We start from the raw sequence: 24,055 nt of genomic DNA, 5'->3' as shown, positions 1-24,055 counted from the left end.
CTCGTCTGTGGGCCTGGTGGAAGCCAGGGCCCTCGGGGAGGGAGAGAAGGCTCCCACCTCCCTTTGAGGTCCCACCTTGCCAGGCCCAGAGCCCGGGCAGGAGGGCCCCAGAGCGCTGTGCTGCCTGCTGAGCCACAGGAGTTAATAATTATGGGCGTAAGGAGATAGAGGCCTGTCTAGGAGGCTCCTCCCTCACAAGCAGCTGCTTCTCAAAGATAGCAAAGGTTAGTGTGACCCTGGAGGTGGGGAGAAGGCTCCTGCCACCTGCCTGCCTGACAGTCTCCAGAGGGACCCTTGGTCTGGCCCTCCAAGCATGAACCCCCGTGAGGAATGCGCCAGATGCCCTGCCCGGGGGACGTGCCCAGTGTACCTGGCGCTGCGCTCAGGGACTGCCCGCTATGCCCCGTCAGGTCTAGGCCCTGCACTTGAGGGGAACTTGGGAGAGGAGTCCAGGGACACACACAGGTGAGCCAGTGACCTGGGACATGCAGGGGAGGGAGGAATCTTGCCACTCTACAGGGCAGGTGGGGGAGGGGTTGAGAAGCCAGGTTCCAGACAGGAGACTGGCCTGGAACTATGAGGAACTGCATGAGCCTCTTATAAGGTCAGCGCCAGAGGGTGGCCCTGAGTGTGTTTGTCCGGCTTGGTGGTTATCTGTATAACCACGTAGAGTCCGAGGCTCAGGAAGTAGACCCGCATCCTGGGTCACATGCTGAACTGAGGACAGAGTCAAGGCCTGGGTCGCCCAGGCTGTCAGTTCTGCTCCAAATGTCCCTTCAGCCAAGGGACTGTGGCCAAAGGTGGGATGGTGGGATGGGGATGGCCAGGGAGGTTGGGGGCAGGCAGGGGACACACCTCTTTTTCTTCCCCCCTTCCCACCTGTAGGCCAGGCACTCGTGGGCACCCCTTGTCGCCTGGCTGCACGGAGCTGCAGCTTCCAGTGAGTCCTCTGGTTCCCGGGCTGTCTTTTCAGACAGCTGGGATAAGGGGTCTCAGCCCCACCACCCCTGGCTGTGTGACATCAGGCAGGGTCCTTACCTTCTCTGAGCCCTTCCTTTTCAGCTGGGGAGAAGAGCTTCCTGGGTTGTGGGAGAAGCTAACGAAGCCTGGGAGCCCAAGGGAACCGGCTGCAAAGATGATGGGGTATTTTTGACTAGTAATTGGGGTGTCAATGCTCCCAGAATTGTGACCCCACACTTGTCCGTCGAGGCCTCATTCAAGGGCCTCCATGGCCCACGAGCCCTCCCACACTGAGGATTCTTCCTCGAGTGCCCTGGTCCTGGGCTGACATACCCACCACCCCTTATCTCCCACCGGCCTGGGTTGCCAGACTCGGACCGGGTCTTATCTTCGGCCTGGGCTTGTGAAGATGGAAGCTAAGCGTCCTGCCCTGAGCGCCTTGTGTCATCCTCTCCTTGTGCCCCTACATAGTGAACAGAGCAAGGGCCAGAAAGATAGGAGTTGCTCAAGACTTACTTGGTGAAGGATTCGAGTCAACAAGCATGATGATGTCTAACTTTCAGCCTGGGCTGGGCTGGGCTGGGCTGGGTGGGGAAACGCAGCTCTAGGAAGGCGCTGGTCCCTGTCCTTGAGAAGTCATGGGAACAGCTGCTCTACTGAAGGAAGGGCATGGAAGACTTGGGCAGGAGGACTCTGGAAAGTTGGAAGGGATGCCCTGGTGGTTCACTGTGCAAGGTGCTGGCCAAGGGGCCGAGGGAGCAAGGCATGAAATCCAGCCTGCTCGCCACTCTCCCAGTCCTGAACCTTGGCATGGGTCGTGCCCGCCTAGGGAAAGAGTGCTGTTTTCTATTTTGAACAAAGATATCATTACTGAGCAAGGCAGGTGTGCCCTGGGCAAGTAGTGGCCCTCGAAGTGGACGTCCTTGAGAATACGTCCCCATAATCCCATCTCCCCACTATAATGGAGCCCCAAGAGGACAGAGCCTGGGTCTAACAGTTTTCTTTGGGGTGCCAGCCCTTGTACGGTCCATGGTTTGTACTCAGAAAGGATGGTTGAATGAATGAAATACATATGTACCCCTGGATGAAGCTCTGTGGGCCTGGAAGATGGCTGCTTAGAGTTCTGGTAGCATCCAGAAGAGAAGTATCTCATCCCAGCCCTCCCAGTCCTCCCCTAGATTAGGAGGATGGGAGCCGTGGTTCCCAGGAGGAGAGAAGGGGGTTATGCTCTCACGGGGTCAGGTTCCAGGTTGAAGTTGAGGCCCAATGCAATGGTCAGAGCTCAGGTTAGGTGAGAGGGGTCAGAGACATTGAAGTTCATGAAGGCCAAGGGTCTGGGATTCAGGGAAAGGTCTTGCAGAGGTTGTGGGACCAGACAGGTGTGTGTGTGGCCCGAGTGGGGTAGGGGTGGGGTTCCTCCAGAGAGAAGATGTGGGCAAAGGCAAGGATGGGCAGAGCCTGTTCATAGGGAGGAGCTGGGATTGGAGACTCAGGCCAAACGTGGGTCCTGCCTGGGCTGAGCTCTCAGAGAGTAAGCCGGGGAACACTTGTTTGGGGGTCCTTTTCTCACCAGGCAGGATGTTGCACAGGGACAGGCAGGGAGCAGGGAGCTCAGGAAGGAGTGATGGCCAGAGGGCCGGGTGATATGTTGGGAGGGGCATATGTTGATATGTTGCCGCTGACCTAGAGGGGCAATCCAATAAGAGTCAGCAGCAGAAAGCCCGAGAACCATTGTAGGTTCTTGAGCGGAGTGGCCCAGAGTAGGTGCTGCGCGGCGCTGGGCGGGGGCGTCCGCGCCGCGCTGGCCGCAGTGATGGGGACCGGGCTCCTCCCCGCACTCCCGACCGCGCCTGGTCCTGGAGCGAGCGGCCGAGTGGGGTTAGGCCCCAGGCGCGCGCGAGCTCTGCCGCGGGCGGGCGGGCGGAGGGGCGGGGCCGGGCACGTGTCCTCGGGCCACCCTCTCGGCCACGTGACCCCCGAGGGCAGGGTCGGGGCTGGCTGGGGGCCCGGGCGCGATCCGCCGCCGGCCGGACGGACAGACAGGCTGGGGACAGGACTGACAGGCGGCAGGGCAGGCGGGCCGGCCGGAGCGGAGTCGGCGGCGGCGGGGACGTGGCGGGGACGCGGTGCGGGAAGATCTTGGAGGCGACGGCGGGGACGAACGCCGGGGCGCCCGAGGCTCCGGGATGTGGAGCGGGTATGTCCGGGCGAGCTCGCAGCTCTGCGCGGGGTCGGGCCGCGGCTGCGTCCGGCCTGGGGGATGGGGGATCCCTGCGGATCTGCACCCCCGCCTGGGAGATGCTCTGCTCCGCAGCCCTGTCCGGGCGGAGGAGCCTGTTGTAGCACGAGGACCGGAGAGCCGCTGTAAAAAGGGAGATGGAAGGACAGTCGGCGGGAGAGGTCACTAGGGGTTTCTGGGACTGGGGGATATGAGAGGTGGGCTGCAGAACGCCGCGGGCATGACAGCGCCAACTCCTCCTAGCTCATCTGGAGAGCAAATGAGATGGGGGAGGGGTGCAAGTCAGAGGAAATCTGGGGTACACATCCAGAGGAGGGGCCCCCAGGCTTGAAGAACCCTTGGAAAGCTGCGCTGCTGGGGAAAGGGGGCTGGATCTGTGCCAAAGTCACTTGCACGTTGCTGAGCCTCCATGTGGGGCCCCTGGACCGGGCAGGGCTCAGCAATGTAGGATGGGGTCTCCCCCCAGCACCCAGACCTGTTCATCGGGCTCTTGGGCTAGTCCCTGGCCCAGTATGTTCAGAGAGGCTGTGGTCTTCATGGAGTTGGGTAAACACTTCCTCTTTCCCGTGGCCTGGAAAGACTAGGTCCTGGATGGGGATGTGGCCAGAGTGGGGGCAGGTTGTACTCCTGGAAAGAACTGGGCCAGCTGGGTGGTCGCAGGACAGGGCTCCCAGGCACAGTTGGGGAGTGAGGGAAGCACCCCTGCCCCTCAGAAGCTGGTGGGCTGGAGAGTTTTCTGATGCAGGCCAGACCCACCCTACTCACAGGCACCCAGCAAAGCTTGAGCTGAGATGCTGGGGGAAGAGCAGGCTTCATCCCCACAAGGGGTGCTGAGAGAATGAGCTCCCAGTGGGGTCAGGTGTGCAGAGGCCCGAGACTCTTAAAGGGAGAGTGTTGAGGCGGAGCTTGCGTTCTTTGGAATCACGCCTGGAGGGAAGGAGACTGAGCTGGGGAGCAGGTGGTTGAGATGGGTTGGTGGTACCTGCAGAAGTGAGGACAGCCGTGCCTGGCGTCAGCTGATCTGAGGAGCAGCCTGGTCTGGAGGAAACTTGTGGCCTCTTGTGCCAGGTGTGCCCAAGGCAAAACCCGGCCGCTGAGTTGCTGCGTGATCTGGCGAGCACGGGCTCCCTTTCCCTGGCCGCTGGGTGCAGTGAGCAGGTCATGCGTGCGTGCGTGAGGAGTGATGCAGGCCCAGAGAATGTCCTTCCCTGCAGGCATTCGAGCCAGGCCCGGACAGACGAGGCTGGGCACCACGCTCTCTTTAAGGACATAGTCAAAGGGACAACTCAAGGTTCTGGAAAAAGTCCTCAGTCCAGCCTCCCTGCCATATTCCCAGGAACCTTGGGGATGACCCAGGCTGCCAACTGGCCCCCCCCATGACCTCATGAGTCTCACTTCTTTTATGAACATTTCGATCCCCCGAGGCTAGCCGGGTGCGGAGCACAACGTAGGGGCTTCATAAAGGCAGATGGGAAGCATGAGGGGGCAGAATGAGGAGCCGGGCACCTGGGAGTGAGGGGCAGAGTTTTGGGGTTACCTTGACCGCTATGTTTTCAGGGACCCCTCATTTAGATATTGGAGGCGGGGATCCAGATCATGGCCAAGCTGCCGGCACCCACTGGGGCCTGTTCTCCTCGGAGCTCATCCAGACCCCGTCCGCAGCTAGAGGGACCCTGCTTGGGGGCCACTCTTGTCCTCATAACTCTGACACGCCGCTTGTGCTGTGGCCCCCGTAGCTCATGAGAACTCTGGGCAGCTGTGCACCTCATCCTAGGCCAGGAGGAATCTGGGACTAGCAGTCGGTGACCCTGGCGTCCTCATCTGTAAGGTGAACTGAGGGATCCCTCTTGGACGACTGCCGTTAATGGCCAGGCCTGGTGCTAGTTCAGCCCCTGGCCCTGGACCCAGGGCTGCTCTCCTGGGGTAGGTGGCAGTGGTGGACTATGCAGGAACTTGGTGGACCTCCTTTCTTGGGACTCTCAATGTGGGCCGTATCTCGGGACCCAGAAGCAACCCCCAGATTGGGCTGCACCTCTCCCAGTCCCCACGGTGCTCATGTCCACAGTTTGGGCACCGAGCCTGCTCTGAGAGGACGAGGTGAGGACGGCATCTTAGGTCCTTCTGCAGCTAACGCTGTGCTGGGCACTTGGGACTCGATCAGCAGAGGTCAGAAATTTGGTTGGGGTTAGTGTTTTGCCACTTAATGACCACACGATGTTGGTATAGCCCCTCAGTCTCAATTTCCCCACCTGACAGATGGAGCTAATCACACATATTCTAGGGAGGGCCAGGCTGTGAGGGACCACCCAGGAATGGGGTGAGACCACCCAACCTGCCAGGGGTAGGGGATTGTGTCTTTGCGCCAAGCAGGGTGTTGGAGAGCTCCAGGACTGGAGAAGGGCTGTGTGATTTTGAGCAAGTCACTTAACTGCTCTGGGCCACGGCCACCTTAAAGGGTTTGAGTCTGTGAGCTTTTGCCTAAGGCCTAAGTCACAGGAGACTATAGCGCAGAGACAACTTTTAAAAAAAATTTTATAAGATTTAATTTAAGACAAACTGATCACATTGCCAGGAAGCAAGATCCCAAATGCTTTCCTGAGACAGTTGTAAAGTATGGCCTGGGGCTCCGGGTCCAAAGCTGGGGGAAGGAGCTTATGCATTCTTCACTGTGGCCTCTTCCTGGATGCCCTCCATGAAGCACTACCTCCCTCTCCCCCTCAGCAGATGGAGATCTTTCCTGCTGTTCCCTAATCGGCACATCTATGCGGGACTCAGCCTCGTTAGCGCCCTGCTTGTCCTAGACTCTGCACAGGCTCTGTGCCCAACAGGATGGGGGGGGGGGGTTAGCGTGTGGTGAGACGGGCCTGGGTGAAGCTGCTGGAGGCGAGAGGCCATGCAGACCGGGCGGGTCAGGGCTGAGATTGCTGGCACAGGATGCTCGCTGTGTACACGCTGGACGTTTGAGGTCTCGGGGTGGCCGGTTCTAGTAGTGGACAGGTGGGTACGAGGCGTGTGCTGTGTGCCCTGCCTGTGTCCTGCCCCAGCAAAGGGTGCAGCTGGCTCTCAATGGAGACACGGGGCTGGGTTTCCTCAGCAGGGCTGGCTGGGCTGGGGGCCTGGGGCTGTGGCCGGGAGAGGCGGGCCTGGCCCGCCTGCTTCAGGTGCTCTGACCTCCCTTCGTAGCGTCCACAGGCTGCTCCCGACCTCAGCCTGCTCCTGCGTGTTGTCCTCCCGCGAGGCACCTGCCGCTCCCGCCTCCTGTCTCCCGTGCGCACACCGGCATCCCCCTTCCTGGCGCGGCCCAGGTTTCCCACTCCCACCCCTGAATCTTGCTGTTCTGTCCCCTGTGTGACACTGCTGTCCCGTTCTTCCAGAGCCCTCCCCTCCAGCGCCTGGGATGGCTCCTCTTCCGATGTCCCGGCTGCCTGGCCTCCACACCTCTGCCCCCCTTCCCTCCTCCACGCTCAGGCTGTGGCCGCTCCCTCGGGTCTGCCCCCCCCCCCAGCCACCCCTCCCTTCCCTGAAAGGCCCACCCAGTTCCTCATTCCTGCCGTGGGGACCACTCCCCCTCGTTCACCTTTTCTCTGTTTTTTTTTTTTTATTATATTCATTAATTACTGCAACTTATTTTTTTCTGTCCCCCTAGCCAGCCCCCGAGCCCCTCTCAGAGTCTCTTGTGCCTGTGTGTCCCCTCCTCGCTCAGAGCCTGCCTGGCCGTAGGGACCACCGTAGGGCTGTAGCCCCACCCCCACCCCCACCACTCAGGCACCGTCTCAGACTTCCTTCCTCAAACCCATTTGCGTCCTGCCTTGTTTCTCCAAAAGCGCCATTCATCCCTGTTCCTCCCCTCTGGGCTTCTCTGGGTGATGGGGCACTTGACTCACGAGTGCCAGGACTGTGGGTTCAGTACCCACCCTGCCACTTCCTTGCTCTATGTGTTCCGGCCAAGTCGCCAAACCTCTCTGAACCTTGGTGCCTTGCGGTTCAAACCGGAATGAGTGGAGCATCTCCTAGCAATGGCATAACGAGTCACCCCCAGAGACGTCTGTGGGTACGGATGTCAAGGGTGGGGGGAATGCAGCCAGCGTAATGCTCACACCCTGTCCAGGGGCGTGGTGGGCTGGGGTGGGCGTGTGTGGCAGGGACTTGGGATTCTTATGTGCTGGTGGCTTTGGCCCTGAAAACTTGTCCCCTCTTAGTAAGCTGAAGCTGGTCAGGGAGCCAACGCATGAAACCTTTTCTGGGAAGTCCGTGGCCCCTGGACGAGAGGGACGTGACTGTCAGCCTCAGTGCCCTCAGGGCTTACTGGACTGCCCCTAAATTCATGAGCGTTAGTCTAAACCTGGCCACTATGCCATGGCACTGCCCCAGAGCTGGGCACAGAGTCGGAGTTCCTTCAAACCAGATGGCTGCAGCCACCCTGGACCGGGGACCTGGTGGCCCCAGGCAGAGAGGACCGGTCCCAGCGTGCCCGCCCAGCCCTCCCCTTCCCCCAGTTTCAGAACTCCCTTGCTGGCCACATCCCTGCTTGCTTAGTGAACCTGTTATGCCCATCAGCTCAGGGGTCTTTGGATCAAAGAGGTGACCTGGGCGCACCGGTGGGTGGGGAGGGAGAGGCTGGGGGGTCAGGAAGACCTCCTGGCAGGCTGGTCTGGCTGGGGCTGGAAAGGGGCACACAGGACCTAGTTGGGCTCTTCTGGCCTCAGGAATGGCCTCTGGTCCAGTGGGGGTTGCTGGGTGACTGGGAACCATAGAATCCAGGGGTCCACGTTCTCAGTGTGCCCTTCTTTGTGGGTGGGGACAAAAGCCCCGCTGGGGCAGGCCTGATGGATGCGCTGTGAGGGTTATGGTGACTGCATTCCCGCCAGCCTTGTGTGTCTCCTGGGGACGCGACCCAGCAGGAAGTTCCCTGTATGAACTGCTGTGGGCTCCAGGCCCCCACCTCCCTGTGACCTTGACTCTTACTGTCTCCTGCCCCTGAGCAGACCCCTTCCCCGTGGTCCCTGCAGTGTCGTGTCCTGGGCTCTGGACTTGATTCTGCAGGGACCCAGGACTGAGAAGGTTTGAGCAGAGGGCATGGATCTGGGCTCGAGGGAGGGGAACAGAGTGAAGAACTTCAGTGGCGACCTGTGCTCACCTGAGAGAGAAGTGTGCCCTGCCCTCCGCAGAGCCAACACCCAGCATTGCAGGCCTGTGGTCTGGGAGGCTGTAGTGTGTGGAGGATGGGTATTCTGGCTTGGGCTGGACCCCAGGCGCGAGGGGCCTGGGGTTCCTCCTAGTTTGAAGCTTCTGAGTCACTGAGCTGGCTTCACAGCCCAGAAGTGGGAGGAGGAGGGTCTTCAGATGGGAGCTTCCCTCCTAGGCTAGGGTAGGCCCTCTTTTCCTTCTGCGCCCCCAGCCCAGGCGTTGAACAGTGGGGGACTACAGGGTGGTCCTGCTCTTCCCACACTTTCTGCGTTAGGATTTGCACATTGGGCTTTTCCAGTGGGGGGAGGGGGAGGTTATCACAGACTCTGTCTCAGGCCTCCTGGGATCACTGTTTCCTCTGGCTGCAGAATAGGGTCTCCTCCCCGCCTCCCTAGCAGTGGGCTGAAGTGAGGGCCTGTTGTGAAAATAATAGGGGGACCACTCCCAGCCCGTACCCTCGGGACCAGCAGAAGAGTCTTGAACAGTGGCCAGAGGCCCGGACCACACTGGTGGACAAAGTTTGACCTCAGGGGAGGGGCTGGCGGCCTTCTCCTAGGGCGCGGTGTGGAGTATGACAGCACGGTGGTCCTTGCAGAGGGAAGGCATGCAGTCTGGGTCCCAGACCGGGGATCCTGTCTGTGCCCGCGCTCTCTCTGTGGGTCACCCCCACCCACTGGGAGGTTTGGGCCTGATCTGAGGGCTTGGCCACCTGTCTCAGCACTGCCACCCGCCAGCTAGATGTGTGACGCTGGCCAAGTTTTGTCATCTCTCTGAGACTGTGTCCCTCATCTGTGGAATGGCAACAATACCATGACTGCTGTTGAGAGTTTTAAATGAGATAAGTGTGGGCAGAGCACACCGTGTGGATTCTAGGACAGTGCAAGTCCCCTGGGTGCAGTGGCCCAGGGCCACTATAGTACTGCCACAGCCCCTCAAGCCTCAGGGACCCTTTCCAAAAAGACTTTCCCAAACAAGCGTATTCGGGAGGTCCCAGTCAGGCACATACACAGCTGATGGAGCGATGGATGTGTGCTCCCACTTTACTCTTCCAAGCTCCGCATCCCTGCCAGGCAGGACCCAGCCCGAGACCCCGAGGCCACACTCTGGGCCAGTTCCAAAGCAGAGGGCGGACTGGGCTGCCCAGCTGACAGGGCCATATGTAGGGCTAGGAAGGGGCTCAGTTCCTGACCTGTGGTGGCGCAGTGGATAGAGCGTTGGCCTGGAACACTGAGGTCACTGGTTCAAAGCCCTGCGCTTGCCTGGTCAAGGCACATATGACAAGCAAGCAATGAACAACTAGAGTGAAGGAATGGGCTTGTTGCTGGGGTCCAGGGTCCAAAGGACAAGGAGGAGGGACCGGTCCCCAACCTTGCCTTTCACACTTTCCCTTCAGCAATCCTGAATCCCAGGACTTTCTGGCCTTGTCTTTGCTCCCTCCTGTGTGGGCCCTGTGGGCCCCCTGGGCCCCGTCCCCTCCACTTCCGCACTGTTATCAGTGGCTGGCCCAGCCCCCCACCCTCAGCCCGGCCCCTGCGCTCAGAAGCTGCTGGCTCAGGAGCCCGGGCTTCTGCTGACTGAGCGAGTCCAGAGGTGCTGTCTTGGCACAAACCGCTGCTGGCCAAGCCTCTCCCTCCCTCTCCCGGACAAACGTCTGCTTCAGAGGGGAAGGCAGGAGTGTGGATTGGCGAAAGGAGGGGGGGCAGAGGCTGGCGCCCCCGCCCCACGCTGCCTCCCGGGGAGAGGGTCCTGAGGCCCAGAGCCTGGGTGTTTGCCTGAGGTCACGAAGCAGGCCGGGAGAGCTGGGACTGCTCCCCGCAGGTCCAAGGGGCAGGAAGTGGGTCTGCCTACCCGGCTGTTTGCCGAATCTTCCGGCCTCAGCCCTGCCTGTTCTGTTTGGTCCTTCCTCTCTGGTCTGCTCTTAATTTACATAAAATTTGCATTAACAGTAATCACAAAGGCAGTTCCCACTTAAGTGCCTCCTGTGTGCCAAGGTTTTGTGCAGATCTCTCTGCATTCAGGGACTGTTGAGGTAGGACCATTGGGATTGTCCACACTTTGTAGAACTGGAAACTCAGACTCTCAGTTCTGACGTGTTGACAGTCACCTGTTGGAGGAACAGAACCCGGCACCTGCTGGTGCTGACCACCTACTGTGTGCCACACACAGCCCTAGGCCCTAGGCTTGGGGGGGGGCGGTGAGAAAAGATAAATGAGTCCTATTCTTGCCACCGAAAGTTTTGTGTTTGGTCATTCTGCCCTTGTGACAACCCTGGTGATGACCTCCCTGGTAGCATCCCTATTTTACAGATGGGGAAACTGAGGCCCAGAGTGGCTATGGCGTTGCCCAGGGTTGGTCCCTAGGGTCAGCTCTCTAGGTCTCAGGCCCCCACCCCATGTTTGCTGTTTGCTTCCTAGCCAGCCCCACCTGGACGAGGGCCACCCACCACCTCTTGAAGCTGTCCCGATTCCCTGGAAGAGTGTGGGCTCCTGCAAAAGCCTCAGGGAGACCCTGGGAGGCCTAGTAGAGACCTCTGCCGGGGAGGAGCCCCAAGGTGAGGAGAGCGCTGCAGCCGCCAGGCTGGACGTGGCACGCCTGCGCAGCTCGTCCGTGGAGATCCGCGAGAAGGGCTCGGAGTTCCTGAAGGAGGAGCTGCACAAAGCCCAGAAGGTGGGGGCCCGGGGGGCGCCGGGAGGTCTGCGGGCTCGCGCCAGATGCCCAGTAATCTCACGCACCTACCCAGGCCTGTGCGGGGCGTGAGGGAAGTCCAAGGGGCAGACCAGTTCTGGAACGGCTTGAAGGAGTCTGGACTGCTCTGAAACCCGTCCCAAGTCCCAACGGGTGGACAGTGGGGTCTCCGCCTCCCTCCAGGAGCTCAGTGGAAAATGCCTCATAACGTGGAGCACCAGCGGGGGCGAGCTCAGGCCCCCAGAAGGGTGCCCGGGGCGTGGAGTCTGGTCAGGGGGCCTGGTCTCCCCAGTGTCAGGCCTGGGGGCGCCTGAGGGGCTGACAGCCGCCCACGCCATGCCCCCAGGAGCTAAAGCTGAAGGATGAGGAGTGTGAGCGGCTGTCCAAGGTCCGGGAGCAGCTGGAACAGGAGCTGGAGGAGCTGACAGCCAGCCTGTTCGAGGTGAGGTGGCCGGCCAGCGGGGGTCAGGCAGGGGCCCAGGTCTGCTGGGCATCCCTTGGCCCTCACCCCCGCCTCCTCCCCAGGAAGCCCACAAGATGGTTCGGGAAGCCAACATGAAGCAGGCAGCATCGGAAAAGCAGCTGAAAGAGGCTCGGGGCAAGGTGAGCCTCGCCCCCTGCTCCCCCGCACCCAGGCCTGCCCAGAGCTCCGGCCTCCTTCCTGTTCAGTCAGACCCTCGCAGGCCAGATGGGGTTGCCAAGGATGGGCAGGTTGAGGCCCAGGAGGGCGGGGCAGAGATTATGTCACTGAAATTCCCAGGGCACCACAGAGGCCTTTCTGGGACATTCCAGGGGCTGGGAGGATCCCACGGTCATTGTCAATTCTGCACGCTCGCACACACACACACACACACACACTCTCACACACACACACACACACTCACACACACATACCCCATATCCCCTCTACACAGCAGAAACCTCTGTCTGGCTGTGTGAGCCTGGCCAAGTAACTTCCCATTGCTTTACTGACGCCCATCTGTCTGATCTGCAGACTGTGAGGGCTGGGCTGTTCCTGACCCCTGGGTGCCCTTCGGTGGGAGGCCCACGCAGCTCCAGACCAGGGCACCTGACAGAGTCCTGGCTTACAGTGTGACCTCAGGCAGGCCTCGTCTCCTCTCTGAGCCTGGGTTCCTTTGTCTGTAAATTGGGTTTCTCAGCCCCCACCTTGGAGGCTATTCCAAGGGCACCTGGTAGGGTTAGGTGCCAGCGGCTGCTGTCTGGAGCTGGGGTAGCAGGCGGTGGCAGCCGGGGTGGCAGGCACCCTGGGCTCACGTTGGCAGCCCTCTTGTCCAGATCGACATGCTGCAGGCAGAGGTGACGGCCCTGAAGACGCTGGTCATCACGTCCACACCAGCCTCTCCCAACCGCGAGCTCCACCCGCAGCTGCTGAGCCCCACCAAGGCCGCGCCCCGCAAGGGCCACTTGCGTCATAAGAGCACCAGCAGCGCCCTCTGCCCCGTCGTGTGCCCTGCTGCGAGCCACATCCTCACCCCGGACAAGGAGGGCAAAGAGGTGAGGGACGGAGGGCGGGCAGCGGACACAGGACAGGGAGACACACTCCCTGGGCCTCTGGGGAGAGGCTGCTGGGCCCTGTGTGGCCATAGCCCTGAGGCCCAGGACTGCCCGTGACCGCCCTGGACGCGAGGGTCCTCGGCACCCTCCGCTGCGGGGCTGAGACTGGCCTGGCCTGGGCGGGGCTGTGTGCCCCTTCCTTCCGGGCTGGGTACGTGGAGCACGTGGTCCGGGTTGGACAATGGCTGTGAAATCCTTGGCCATGGGTCCTTGAGCAAGTGGGGATACCTGTCGTTGCCTCAGCTCCCTCCCGTGGTCAAGGGGGACTCTCGGGGCTCTAGAGGAACTGAAGAGCTGAGGATGGCCAGAGCTCAGGTCGGGGCTGTACCCAGCGAGTGTCCATGGGGTTCTCCAGTGGACTTCAGCTTCCTGGGGTCCCTGACACAAGACGGCCCCCAGCCCCGTCCTGTCTGTGTCTCCAGAGCTTCCAGGGAGGAGGCGCAGGCCAGGCCTCTTGTCCCCCTTCTGAGTTCGGAGCCTCTGACTGGACACTAACATCTGCTTCCTCCTGTCTGTCTCTGTCTCTGTCTGTGCGTCTGTCTGTCCCGCCGCCCCCGCCGCCCAGCCCGGGCTGCCCGCCCTCCTCTCCCTGCTCCTCTGTGTGGTCCCCAGCAGGGCGGTTCACCTGACCTACGAGCCGGCCTGGCCGCTCCCGCCTGGGGAGCCCCCCGCAGCCCCCACCTCCGCTCCCTGTCTCTCCTTTTCTCGGCAGGTAATGGCTCCGGAGAGGGGCCGGCCTCTGTCCTCTCCGCCTCACTCACTCTGCATGCGCCCCCCGGCGCAGAGGGTGGCCTCTGGGCGGTGCCTGTCCCTCCACGTGCATGCGCTTGTGTCGTGCCTGGGGTCCCTGCGGTCCCTGCGGCCTCGCCTCCTCCAGGGCACAGGGAGGGTCTTCAGGACGAGGCCCTGGACCCACGTCTGTGACTGGGCAGTGCCAGGGACCAGGGAAGGGGAAGTCTGAGTTACACAGTCTCTGACACAGAGGGAAGAGGGGCGCTCTTCCTCCGGTCACAGCTGTCCTGCACGGCCACTGGGGACAGGGCCGCTGGGGATGGGGCCGCAGGCGCCCTGCCGTCTGCCCCGCATCCCCCCGGCTCCCGCCGCCTTCTGCTCCGCCTGGCTCTGCCGGGCTGGTCCCCGGTGCCCTGACCACCCCACCCCGCTCGCCCTCCCCCACAGGTGGACACAACCCTGTTTGCAGAGTTTCAGGCCTGGCGGGAATCGCCCACCTTGGACAAGACCAGCCCCTTCCTCGAAAGGGTATACCGGGAGGACGTGGGCCCGTGCCTGGACTTCACCATGCAGGAGGTGAGTCGGGCCGCGGGCCGCCCGCCGGGGGCCCTGCGCCTCAGCCGGGCCGCCCTCACCGCCGCTCCGCCGCCCCGCTCTGCCGCAGCTCTCGGCGCTGGTTCGGGCCGCCGTGGAGGACAACACGCTCACCATCGAGCCCGTGGCCTCACAGACACTGCCCGCCGTGAAGGTGGCCGCCGTCGAGTACGGCAGCACCAAGTAAGCTGAGCTCCCTGCACCCCTTCCCGCCCACTTGGCTCCGCAGAGTGGGTGGCCACGGAGGACTGAGGCTCGGGCCTGTCTGCGGGGGTTCTGGTGTGGCTCCTGGGGTGGGCAGGGTGTGGCATACAGGCTGGGCCAGGGAGGGGTACAGAGGCACCTGGCGGAAGAGGGACAGTGGCCGCCCACACAGAGCAAGAAAGCATCTTCGTCTCTGCCCACTGACGCATCCTGCCCCTTGCCATGCGGCCCCAGGCTCTCGAGGTGGTCCGGGATCTGGGCCTCCCGTTCCTGGCTGGCCTGACGCCCCTCCCACTGCCCTCTCTCCCGCAGTGGGTTCCGGGCCCCGATTGACATGTAAGTGATGTCAGTAGCCAGCTCTACCTTCTGCTAACAGATAACCAAACGGCCCTGGCGTCCTGTCCTTCCTGCTCCTCAACTGGCGTTGAGCCGGGCTAGAGCAGAGCAGAGCAGATCGCCAGGGTGGAGCACGGGGCAGAGCCAGCAGGGGGGGGCACTGCCAGCGGTGGGGGGCACTTCCCCTCGGCAGCCCAGGCCGTGGCCTGCAAGGGGGTCCCTGTGGTAGGAGCCTCGGGACAGAAGGGGACGTTTGAGCCAGGTTTGAAGAGTCAGCAGCTATATGCCAACTAGGGACAGGCCTTCTGGACAGCAGAATGAGTGCAGGGATGAGGAGCTGGGCTAGCAACAGAGGGCCACCCACCCGGAGGGCGCGGCTGTGGGGAAGGCTGGGGGAAGGGCGAGGCTGCAGAGGCGCCTGGGGCCAGAGTGAAGAGGGCCTCAGATGAGATCTGGGCTTTAACCTGCTGGGTCAGCGTGTCACAAACCAGTCAAAAGATGTCCTTGAAAAAGAGGGTTCCCTGGTCCAATCAGAGAGTCATAGTGAACCTGGAGGCAGCAAAAGCTCTGACCAGTCCCACAGCCAAGGAGCCGACTTAATGTTGCTTTACCCAGGGCGGTGGGTAAGCAGCAGAGCAGGACGGTGGGTGAGGTGTGGGATTCTGGAGGAGCCCCAGCCCCTTGGCACCCACAGTAACGTGAAGAAAAAGGGGCTGAGGGGAGCGCGGCCAAAGGCCCCGTCGGCGTGCCTCACCTGGGGACTTGACGACTCAGTGGAGGAGAGAGTGGACACCTGCCTAGTGGGGGAGGGGTGGTGGGTCTGAGGGCCCCAGTGAGGTAGGAGAGGCCGTTTCAGGGACTCCCGCGGGTGGGGCTTTGGTAGACCCGACAGGAGGTTCACCTTGTCTCCTTCCCAGAGAGACAAGGACAGAGGTTCTGGGATGGGTCTAGCTGGGTTTGAAGGCCCGTCCCGGGGACTCCTTGGCCTGCCCTGGGCTCCTTGGCCTGCCCTGGGCTCCTTGGGGAGGCTGGACCTGGGGAGAGGGTACCAGGCTCCACCCCCACGTGTTTGCTGCCCCTCCCACTGGGCCACCTCCCGGCTGCTGCGTCCTCCTGCGTGAGCTGGGTGGGCGAGTCCCAGTCAGCCCCCACGGCTCCGTCTGCTCTCCCCCAGCACATGTGCCCTGAGCGGGTTGGCCCGTGCCTGTCGTCACCGAATCCGGCTCGGGGACTCCGAGAGCCACTACTACATCTCACCATCTTCCCGGGCCAGGGTGAGTCATCCGTTTGGGCGGGTCACTTGGCTCCTTAGGGGCCCTCTGGGCTCAGTGATGCGCAGAGACTTGGGCCACACAGCCGAGCCAGGCATCCTAGTTTGCTGCTGCTGCATAATAGATTACCATAAACGTGATGGCTTAAATCAACACCCATTTATTCTCATCTCCCTGGGTCAGGAGTCTGGGCACAGCTCTAGCCGGGTCCCCAGCTCAGGGTCCCTGGACTGTATCGTCAAGGTGTCAGTCAGCTGCCTCCTTTCTGAAGATCGGGGTCTTCTGAGCACACGTGGCTGTTGGCAGAATTCAGTTCCTTGAGGCTGAAGGACTGAGCTACCTATTTTCTTGCCAGCCAAAACGTGATCGCAGAGTGACATCCATGACCTCTGCTGTTTACTGTAACCTCCTCACGGGGTGACCCTGGAGTTCAGGTTACAGCTCCAGGCTCCTGACCCCAGCCTTTGGAGAGGGTTTTGTGGCATGTCTGTCACAGAGCCTGACTGACAGTCAGCCGCCGGTGCTGAGGGTACTCTCAACCCCCAGCTCCTGCCTTCTCTTGCTGTTGACCCAGGCTGGATCAGGGGGCCTCACCCAGTGGGGAGGTTAGGGTGGGGTGGTCCCTATTCCTCTGTCCCCTCATAGACAGTGAAGAGGATTATAAGGAACAAAAGAGAATGTGTTTGGAAAACTCGAGAGTTTGGTGCAAGGGTGACACAGTGGAGACAGGCTCTCTTTGAGGAAATGTCTCCCCCGTTTGACCTACGAGGGGCTCCTCTTGGGAGTTAACTGGACAAATGGCCCTGTCACCGGGCAGCAGACTGGTCAGTGCAGGCAGCTCATACGGTGCCGACAGGTTCCGCAGGGAACTCGACCGAGCGTGTCGGAGCTGAGCTCCCATTTACCCAAGGGGGTCTGAGCTTTAGAACGGAAAGGGGCCTGGGGCTGCTCAGTGGACCTGGGGTCCCCCATTCTGAATCCGGTCTCTTTTGGCTGCAGCCCCATCCTAGACGTCTTTGCCCAGAGCCCTGTTCGGTCCCCTTTTCCAGTCCCAGCTAGGGTTCAGCAGAAGCGTCCCTATGCCTATGCCTGGTGTCCCCGCGCCTGGCGCCCCCGCACCTAACGTCCCCGCGCCTAGCACCCCCGCGCCTAACGTCCCCGCGCCTAGCATCCCCGTGCCTAGCGTCCCCTCGCGTAGCACCCCCACGCCTAACGTCCCCGCGCTTAACGTCCCCGCGCCTAGCACCCCCACGCCTAACGTCCCCGCGCTTAACGTCCCCACGCCTAACGTCCCCGCGCCTAGCATCCCCGTGCCTAGCGTCCCCTCGCGTAGCACCCCCACGCCTAACGTCCCCGCGCTTAACGTCCCCGCGCCTAGCACCCCCGCGCCTAATGTCCCCGCGCCTAGCACCCTGTGCCTAGCAAACTTACTTTAACTTTGCTCCTCCCAGGCCTGCGTGTCCCCTGTGCTGGGCAGCCCTAGCATGGGGGATGAAAAGGGTGTGAAGAGTTAGGGTGTGGTCCCCTAGGATGTGGTCCCTATCCTGAAGACACCAAGGAGTGTGGAGTTAGTTCCTAGGGAGAAGAGCTCCGTCCCCAAAACATAGCCAGGGGGGAAACCCCCCTCTCCCTGCCAACACCTGCTCCTGAGCCCCTTCACTTAGCCACGCTCTCTTCACACTTCCCTGCCTTTCCCCGGGCCACCAGCCCCACACCCACTTTGTCCCCCTGACTAGAGCTCCTGTGTGAGGACCAGCAGCAGCTTTGCCCCTCCCTGCCACTTTCTCCACTCCCCAGACTGTGGCCCACACGCTCTGGGCCTCCCGTCCCGGAATGCCGAACCCTCAGTAGGGCTGCCGTGGGTGCGGCTGCCCGCTGTCTCCCAGCCTATCCGAGGCTGGCTTTCCCCAGAAGCAGAGCTCAAGAGAAGTTCTGTGCAAGTCTGAGGAGCTGGTGAAGGCAGCAGAATGGGGTGGAAGGCAGGAGAAAGTGGAGGAGCAAGCCGGAGTGTGGCCTTAGCTGGCGTCATACCTCCATGCCAGCCCATCCATGGCAGAGGGGCATCTATGAGCTAGTAGTGGCCAACACTCTCAGCAAGGGGGATGGGGCCCTAGTCTGGGTAAGGGGCCTGGGCAGGGCACCAGCAGTGCCCTCTCCACGGTCTGGGAGTCTTCATGGCAGGGCCGTGGTGTGAGTTCAGGGCCTGGCATAGAGCAGGCATCAGGCCGGGTGGGGTCTTCGGGCACAGGGAGCCGGGGCCTCTAGGTGAGCGACTTCTGATCCCTGTGTGCCTCAGGGCGTTACAGAGAGCAGCTGGCTCAGGCCTGGCTGGCCAGGGCCTCCAGCAGCCGCAGCAAGCAGGCCCCGGGGTGAGCGCAGATTCTAGGCTGGCTGCCTGGTTTTATGGTCCAGCTCTGCCACTGTTAGCTCTGTGACCTCAATTCATTTTTGGGGCCTCCATTTTCCCCAAGTGTAAAATGAGAATGATAAGCATGTCTGCCTCATTGGATGCATGTACTTGATTAAATGTTAGTTGCTGCAATTGTTTATTTTATTTAGAATTAGTAATAGAGCTATTGTTCATTAAACAGCCCAGCCCTGTTCAATTCAGGGAGCATTATCTGGCTCTGGGACAGTATACGCAGCTTCCCGCCTAGTCTCTGACCCACGCTGGCAGTCTGAGGACTGGCCCGTCACACCATCCCCCCTCCTTCCCACAGATCACTGCTGTGTGCAACTTCTTCACCTACATCCGCTACATCCAGCAAGGCCTGGTGCGGCAGGACGGTGAGCGCCCCCTGGTGGCTGGAGGGGGATGGAGCCCTGGGGGCATTGGGCTGGCCCGCAGCAGCAGGATCAACCAGAGCAGGGGTCCCCAAACTTTTTACACAGGGGGCCAGTTCACCGTCCCTCAGACCGTTGGAGGGCCGGACTATAAAAAAAAACTGAACAAATCCCTATGCACACTGCACATATCTTTTTTTAAAAATTTATTTATTTTTTACAGAGACAGTGAATCAGAGAGAGGGATAGACAGGGACAGACAGACAGGAACGGAGAGAGATGAGAAGCATCAATCATTAGTTTTTCATTGTGCATTGCAACACCTTAGTTGTTCATTGATTGCTTTTTCATATGTGCCTTGATCGCGGGCCTTCGGCAGACCGAGTAACCCCTTGCTGGAGCCAGCAACCTTGGGTTCAAGCTGGTGGGCTTTTCCTCAAACCATATGAGCCCACGTTCAAACCAGCAACCTCGGGGTCTCGAACCTGGGTCCTCTGCATCCCAGTCCGATGCTCTATCCACTGCGCCACCACCTGGTCAGGCTGCACATACCTTATTTTAAAGTAAAAAAACAAAACGGGAACAAATATAATATTTAAAATAAAGAACAAGTAAATTTAAATCAACAAACTTGACCAGTATTTCAATGGGAACTATGCTCCTCTCACTGACCACCAATGAAAGAGGTGCCCCTTCTGGAAGTGCAGCAGGGGCCAGATAAATGGCCTCAGGGGGCCGCGTGCGGCCTGAGGGCCCGTAGTTTGAGGTTCTGCTGTCCAGTGTCTCAGGCTAGGATTCTGTGAGGAGGGAGATCGAGGGTTAGTAAAGGGCTGGTAAGCCTCCTGGTGTTGAGATGAGCCACAGAAGGAGCCTCCTGGCCCTGCTTTATCGGGAAAGCTAGCCCCGTGCCACCCTGTACCAGGTCTGACTGTTTTCTCTTGCCCAGAAACCTCTCCCTGCCCCCGGGGCCTGCAGGGACAGCTCCCTCTTACTGGCTTGGCATTTGAGGACATGCGTGAGGGGTCCCCTCCTTCCGTGGTAATCCCCTCCTCTCTAGGTGTGGTGTCCTTATGTTACCCCGAACACGGACCTCCCACTGTGCCCTTGCCTGGCAGGTCCTCCCTCCACCCACGCCCCTCCTCCCATTCTGCAAACTTCCTGCTCCCCTAAACTCTGTTCCCGGATGCGTCTTCTCCCTAACCGGTTTGGAGGCTGAGCCTCTCCTCCGCAATGTGGGGCTCAAGTTTCTGTGGAAGGCCGACGATGGCCAGGGGGTGCGCCCCGAGGGGCCACCTCCTCCCAGGTACATGGACTGACACGGTGGCCCTGCTCAGTGCTCAGGGTCTCTGCGAGACCCCAGAGAGGCGAGCTGGGGAAGCATCTGCGAGTGTGTGACGGTGTGCCCATGCACATCTGTGTCAGGCTGTGGGTGTGCTCCCCCCCCCCATGGTACCAACCCTTCCAGTGCGCTTGGCACTCTACAGTTTCCCCGGCCCCAGACTGGAGTGTCAGTGTTCGGCCACTCTCCTAGGTCATCTGTCCCGGGGACTGGGAAGCTCTAGAGCAGGGGTCCCCAAACTACGGCCCGCGGGCCACACGCGGCCCCCTGAGGCCATTTATCCGGCCCTCGCAGCACTTCCGGAAGGGGCACCTCTTTCATTGGTGGTCAGTGAGAGGAGCATAGTTCCCATTAAAATACTGGTCAGTTTGTTGATTTAAATTTACTTGTTCTTTATTTTAAATATTGTATTTGTTCCCGTTTTGTTTTTTACTTTAAAATAAGATATGTGCAGTGTGCATGGGGATTTGTTCATAGTTTTTTTTATAGTCCGGCCCTCCAATGGTCTGAGGGACAGTGAACTGGCCCCCTGTGTAAAAAGTTTGGGGACCCCTGCTCTAGAGTGTCCAGCAGCTGCCTGCCCATAGCCAGGGGAGGGGCCCAGGCCATCGGCCTCAGGTGACTCTGAGCTGTCACCAAGCTGTCCACCCTTCTCTCTGCCTACAGCAGAGCCGGTATTTTGGGAGATCATGAGGCTGCGGAAGGAGATGGCGCTGGCCAAGCTGGGTTTCTTCCCCCAGGAGGCCTAGGGCCTGGCCCAGGCCTGAAGTGGCCTCAGAGCTGGAGCCGACATCTGCCCCAGGACGGACAGACAGACGGGAAGACTGGGTCCTGGAGCCAGCCCTGAGCCAGAAGCTGAACAGACGGACAAATGGCCAGGCCGTGGAGGCAGCGCTGAGCTGGTACCAAACGTCCCTCCCAGGACAGACGGGACCTTGTGAGCTGGCCCTCACCCTTCCACGGTGGTACTACAGCTGCAGGAGAGACTCCAGAAAGCACCAAAGACCAAGGAGCCCGGACCCAGACTCAGGGGTTCCGCTTTGGGGAGGAGACACCCGGGCCAGCCCGCACCCCTAACCCCCAGTTCGGGGGGCTGCTGCCTGTAGGTGCCTTGTGGCTGCTTCTCCTCAGAAAGGAGCCCAGCTCGGTGGCCTGACCCCAAGTTCCCCTACCCAGTGCTCAAGCCCTAGGCCACCAGCACCCCTTGTGGCCATCCCTCCCCCCATGCGGCCTCCCCTCTGACTGCCCCAGGGAGCCTGCCATTCTAAGTTCCCTTGGGTCCGTGGTGCTAGGAGGGGCCAGCAGGGACTTGACGCCAGCTGGTATCTGCTTGCGAACTGCCTGAAGCTCTACTGTGGACCAAGGGCCCCTCCCACTCGGCTCCCCCCCCCCCCCCCCGCACCTATCTGAGCCTGTGTTCCAGGAGGCCGTGCCCCCCCCCACCGCTGGAAGGACTGGGGCGCGTTTCCCCCAGTATAACCAGACAAGGCCTGGGAATGCCACATCTGTTTTCAGCTGTGGGTGTCCGTTCAGACAGCGGGGGCTGAGGTCACCAAGCCCTGCACCCAGGACTGGAACGGGATGGGCAGGACCTGGGCCCGTCCTCATCCCTCCCAGTCCACTCGGGACCAGGGTACAACCTGGACACATCCCTCACCACGTCCGATTTCCTCCTCCGAATGGAATGTAACGCCATCTCTATTTAATAAAGGAAGCCTTTGTTGGTCGAGGCCGGCAGCCACACGCCTTTACTCCTGTGCCCTGGGGCTCGGGCCAAGGCTCGGGCACCTAAAGGAAGGAAACCAAATCCTTCGCTTGCCCACCCACCCTCGTGCTTGGGATTAAACCCCAATCCTGAAGGGATCGCTGTAGGGAGGACTACTCGAGTCCGTGGGGCTGTGGGTTGGTGGGGGATGAACCCGGCCTCCTGTCCCCTGGGGAGCGGCTGCTGTAGGGGAGAAGAGCTGGCTCTGCCACTGCCTCTCGGGCATTGGGCAGGTCCCCTCCTCCCTGCCTCAGCCTTTTGGAAGCCCGGAGCACAGGGTCAAAACTTGGAGGCTGCCTGGTGCTCGTGGGATGGTGGCAGGATTGATGGGTGACGTCTGCCAGCGGCACAGGCAGGAACTGGAGTGGCGTTGGGGCGAAGGAGGATGAAGGTCTGAGCCCTGGTGCTGAGCATCCCTGCCCCCAGCTCCCATGCCCCTCGTCCAGGCACACCCAGGGCCAAGGAGACACCAAGTGACATTTTACAGGTCTGGCAGAAGGTCCCACAGCCCAGACCTGCTTGGCCTGCCTGAGACAGATGACATGTCTGTCATCAGACACACATGGGGCCATCATGAATAAACAATAGCTGAGATACGCAGGGGCGTGTGTGTGGGACCAGGACATACACATTGGCCCCATTGTCTCCCGACAATAACTTAACTTCTGAGCACTTTGTATGTCCCACGCCTTATCCCAGGCCCTTTAGATGAATAAATATTTATTTAACCCTCACCGCAACCTGAAGAGGTACTATTAGTTTCCCAATTTGCAGATGAATTGACTGAGGCACTTACTGAGATGTCACCCAGAGAAAATGCTGGCCCCGCGATAGGAATGAATGAGCCCAGCCTCAGAGCCCACAGCGTCACTAACCAGCATCCCGGACTCTGCTCACCAGACGTCCGCCCCACGCCTGGACCCGCTCACCAGACGTCCGCCCCGCGCCTGGACCCGCTCACCAGACGTCCGCCCCACGCCTGGACCCGCTCACCAGACGTCCGCCCCGCGCCTGGACCCGGTCAGGCCCTTCCCGGTTTTTCAGAGATGGACAAATTGGGACTTGGACAGTCAGATCTTGATCTCTGTTTATTTCCCACACTTTGCCTGGTGACTGCAGCCCTGATACTTGTTATCCTGGTGTGGGGTAGGGGTGGGGGCTCTCTAAGGAGCTCTTGGAGTTGAGAGAGGACAGCTGACATCAGCCACACAGGAGTTGTTCCTCTTAAGCGAATTCTCTAGATCAGTGTTTTTCAATCACCGGTCAGCGGATAGGTCCACCAGAAAGTTCGTGCTGGTCTGCAAAAGCGTGAACCCCCCTGGTGTGTGAAGGTTATAGACCTAATGATCTTAGTCAAATTTGCTTATTCTCATGGTGAGTTCTGCTTTAGCACTCCCCAAAATAATTCTATTTTCACCTGTCTGTAAGTGTAAAAGGTTGAAAACCACTTGTCTAGATAACCCAGTTGGCCCTGGCGCATGGGGCCAGCTCTTGAAAGCTGGTACCAGCCGTGGCCACTGAGCAGCCGCACACCTCACTCTGCTGCTACATTTCACAATCAACCAAACCTGGCCTGGTCTGATCCTGCCGGGGCGGTGTCCCTGGGCGACCCACTCCTTGCTGGGCCTCGGTTTTCCCATCTGTGGGTTGTAAAGATCGGACTAAGTGACCTTCGCAGCTCCCCTCCCTCTTGTTTCATTTATTTTATTGTAATAAAAGAACACATAAAGTTTACCATCTTAACCGTTTTTAAGTGCGCTGGTCAGTTGCGTTACCTTCACATTGTTATGAAACAGGTCTCCAGAGCTTTTTCATCTTGCCGTCGGAAACTCCATACCCGCGGACAACTCCCCTCCCCTCGCTGCTGGCCACCACATTCTACTTCCTGTGTCTATGAAGTTGACTAGCGACTTGAAGTGGAGTTTACGCAGTCTTGTCTTTATGTGACTGGCTTATTTGACTTCAAGGGTCATTCATGTTGCAGCGTGGGACCGGCTGTCTGTCGTTTTATGGCTGAAGAACATCCCATTGTGCGTGTACACCACATCCGCTGCATCCATCCGCCGCTGGACACTCGGGGGGGGGGGTGCCACCTCTTGGCTATTGTGAAAAATGCCGTAGGAACACGGCGAGCAGACACCACTCCGAGACCCTGCTTTCAATGCCTTCGGATATTCACCCAGAGGTGAGATTGCTGGATCATACGATAGTTCTATTTTTAATTTTTTGAGGACCCTCCAGACTATCTTCCACAGTGCCTGCACCAGTTTGCAATCTCTCCAGCAGTGTGCAAGGGTCCCACCTTTCTCCACGTCCTCGCCATTGGTGCCGTCTGATAAAGGCCACACTGATGGCTGTGAGCCAGTAACTCCTTGTGGTTTCGA

At 60.3% G+C, this 24,055-nt stretch overlaps 1 protein-coding gene across 10 annotated transcripts; it reads left to right on the top strand.

Annotated features, from left to right (window-relative positions):
* The first annotated feature begins 236 nt into the window (after positions 1-236).
* Positions 237-23,405, top strand: RAB3IL1 (RAB3A interacting protein like 1). 10 transcript variants are annotated; one of them, XM_066251696.1, is made up of 12 exons: positions 237-465; positions 10,801-11,053; positions 11,418-11,513; positions 11,597-11,674; positions 12,368-12,586; positions 13,212-13,358; positions 13,826-13,954; positions 14,043-14,155; positions 14,489-14,512; positions 15,687-15,786; positions 18,504-18,570; positions 20,647-23,405. In XM_066251696.1, the coding sequence occupies exons 1-12, from the start codon at positions 314-316 to the stop codon at positions 20,751-20,753; spliced, it is 1,485 nt and encodes a 494-aa protein (XP_066107793.1). In that variant the 5' UTR covers positions 237-313; the 3' UTR covers positions 20,754-23,405. The 10 variants fall into 10 exon arrangements, with proteins under 10 accessions (XP_066107793.1, XP_066107796.1, XP_066107794.1 ...); XM_066251699.1 differs by having other exon boundaries at positions 20,576-23,405; XM_066251697.1 differs by having other exon boundaries at positions 20,573-23,405.
* The last annotated feature ends 650 nt before the right edge of the window (positions 23,406-24,055 follow it).

Source organism: Saccopteryx bilineata, chromosome 1 (assembly GCF_036850765.1).
Source record: "Saccopteryx bilineata isolate mSacBil1 chromosome 1, mSacBil1_pri_phased_curated, whole genome shotgun sequence".
Classification (NCBI taxonomy): Eukaryota; Metazoa; Chordata; class Mammalia; order Chiroptera; family Emballonuridae; genus Saccopteryx; species Saccopteryx bilineata.
This window is presented reverse-complemented; position numbering and strand designations above follow the sequence as displayed.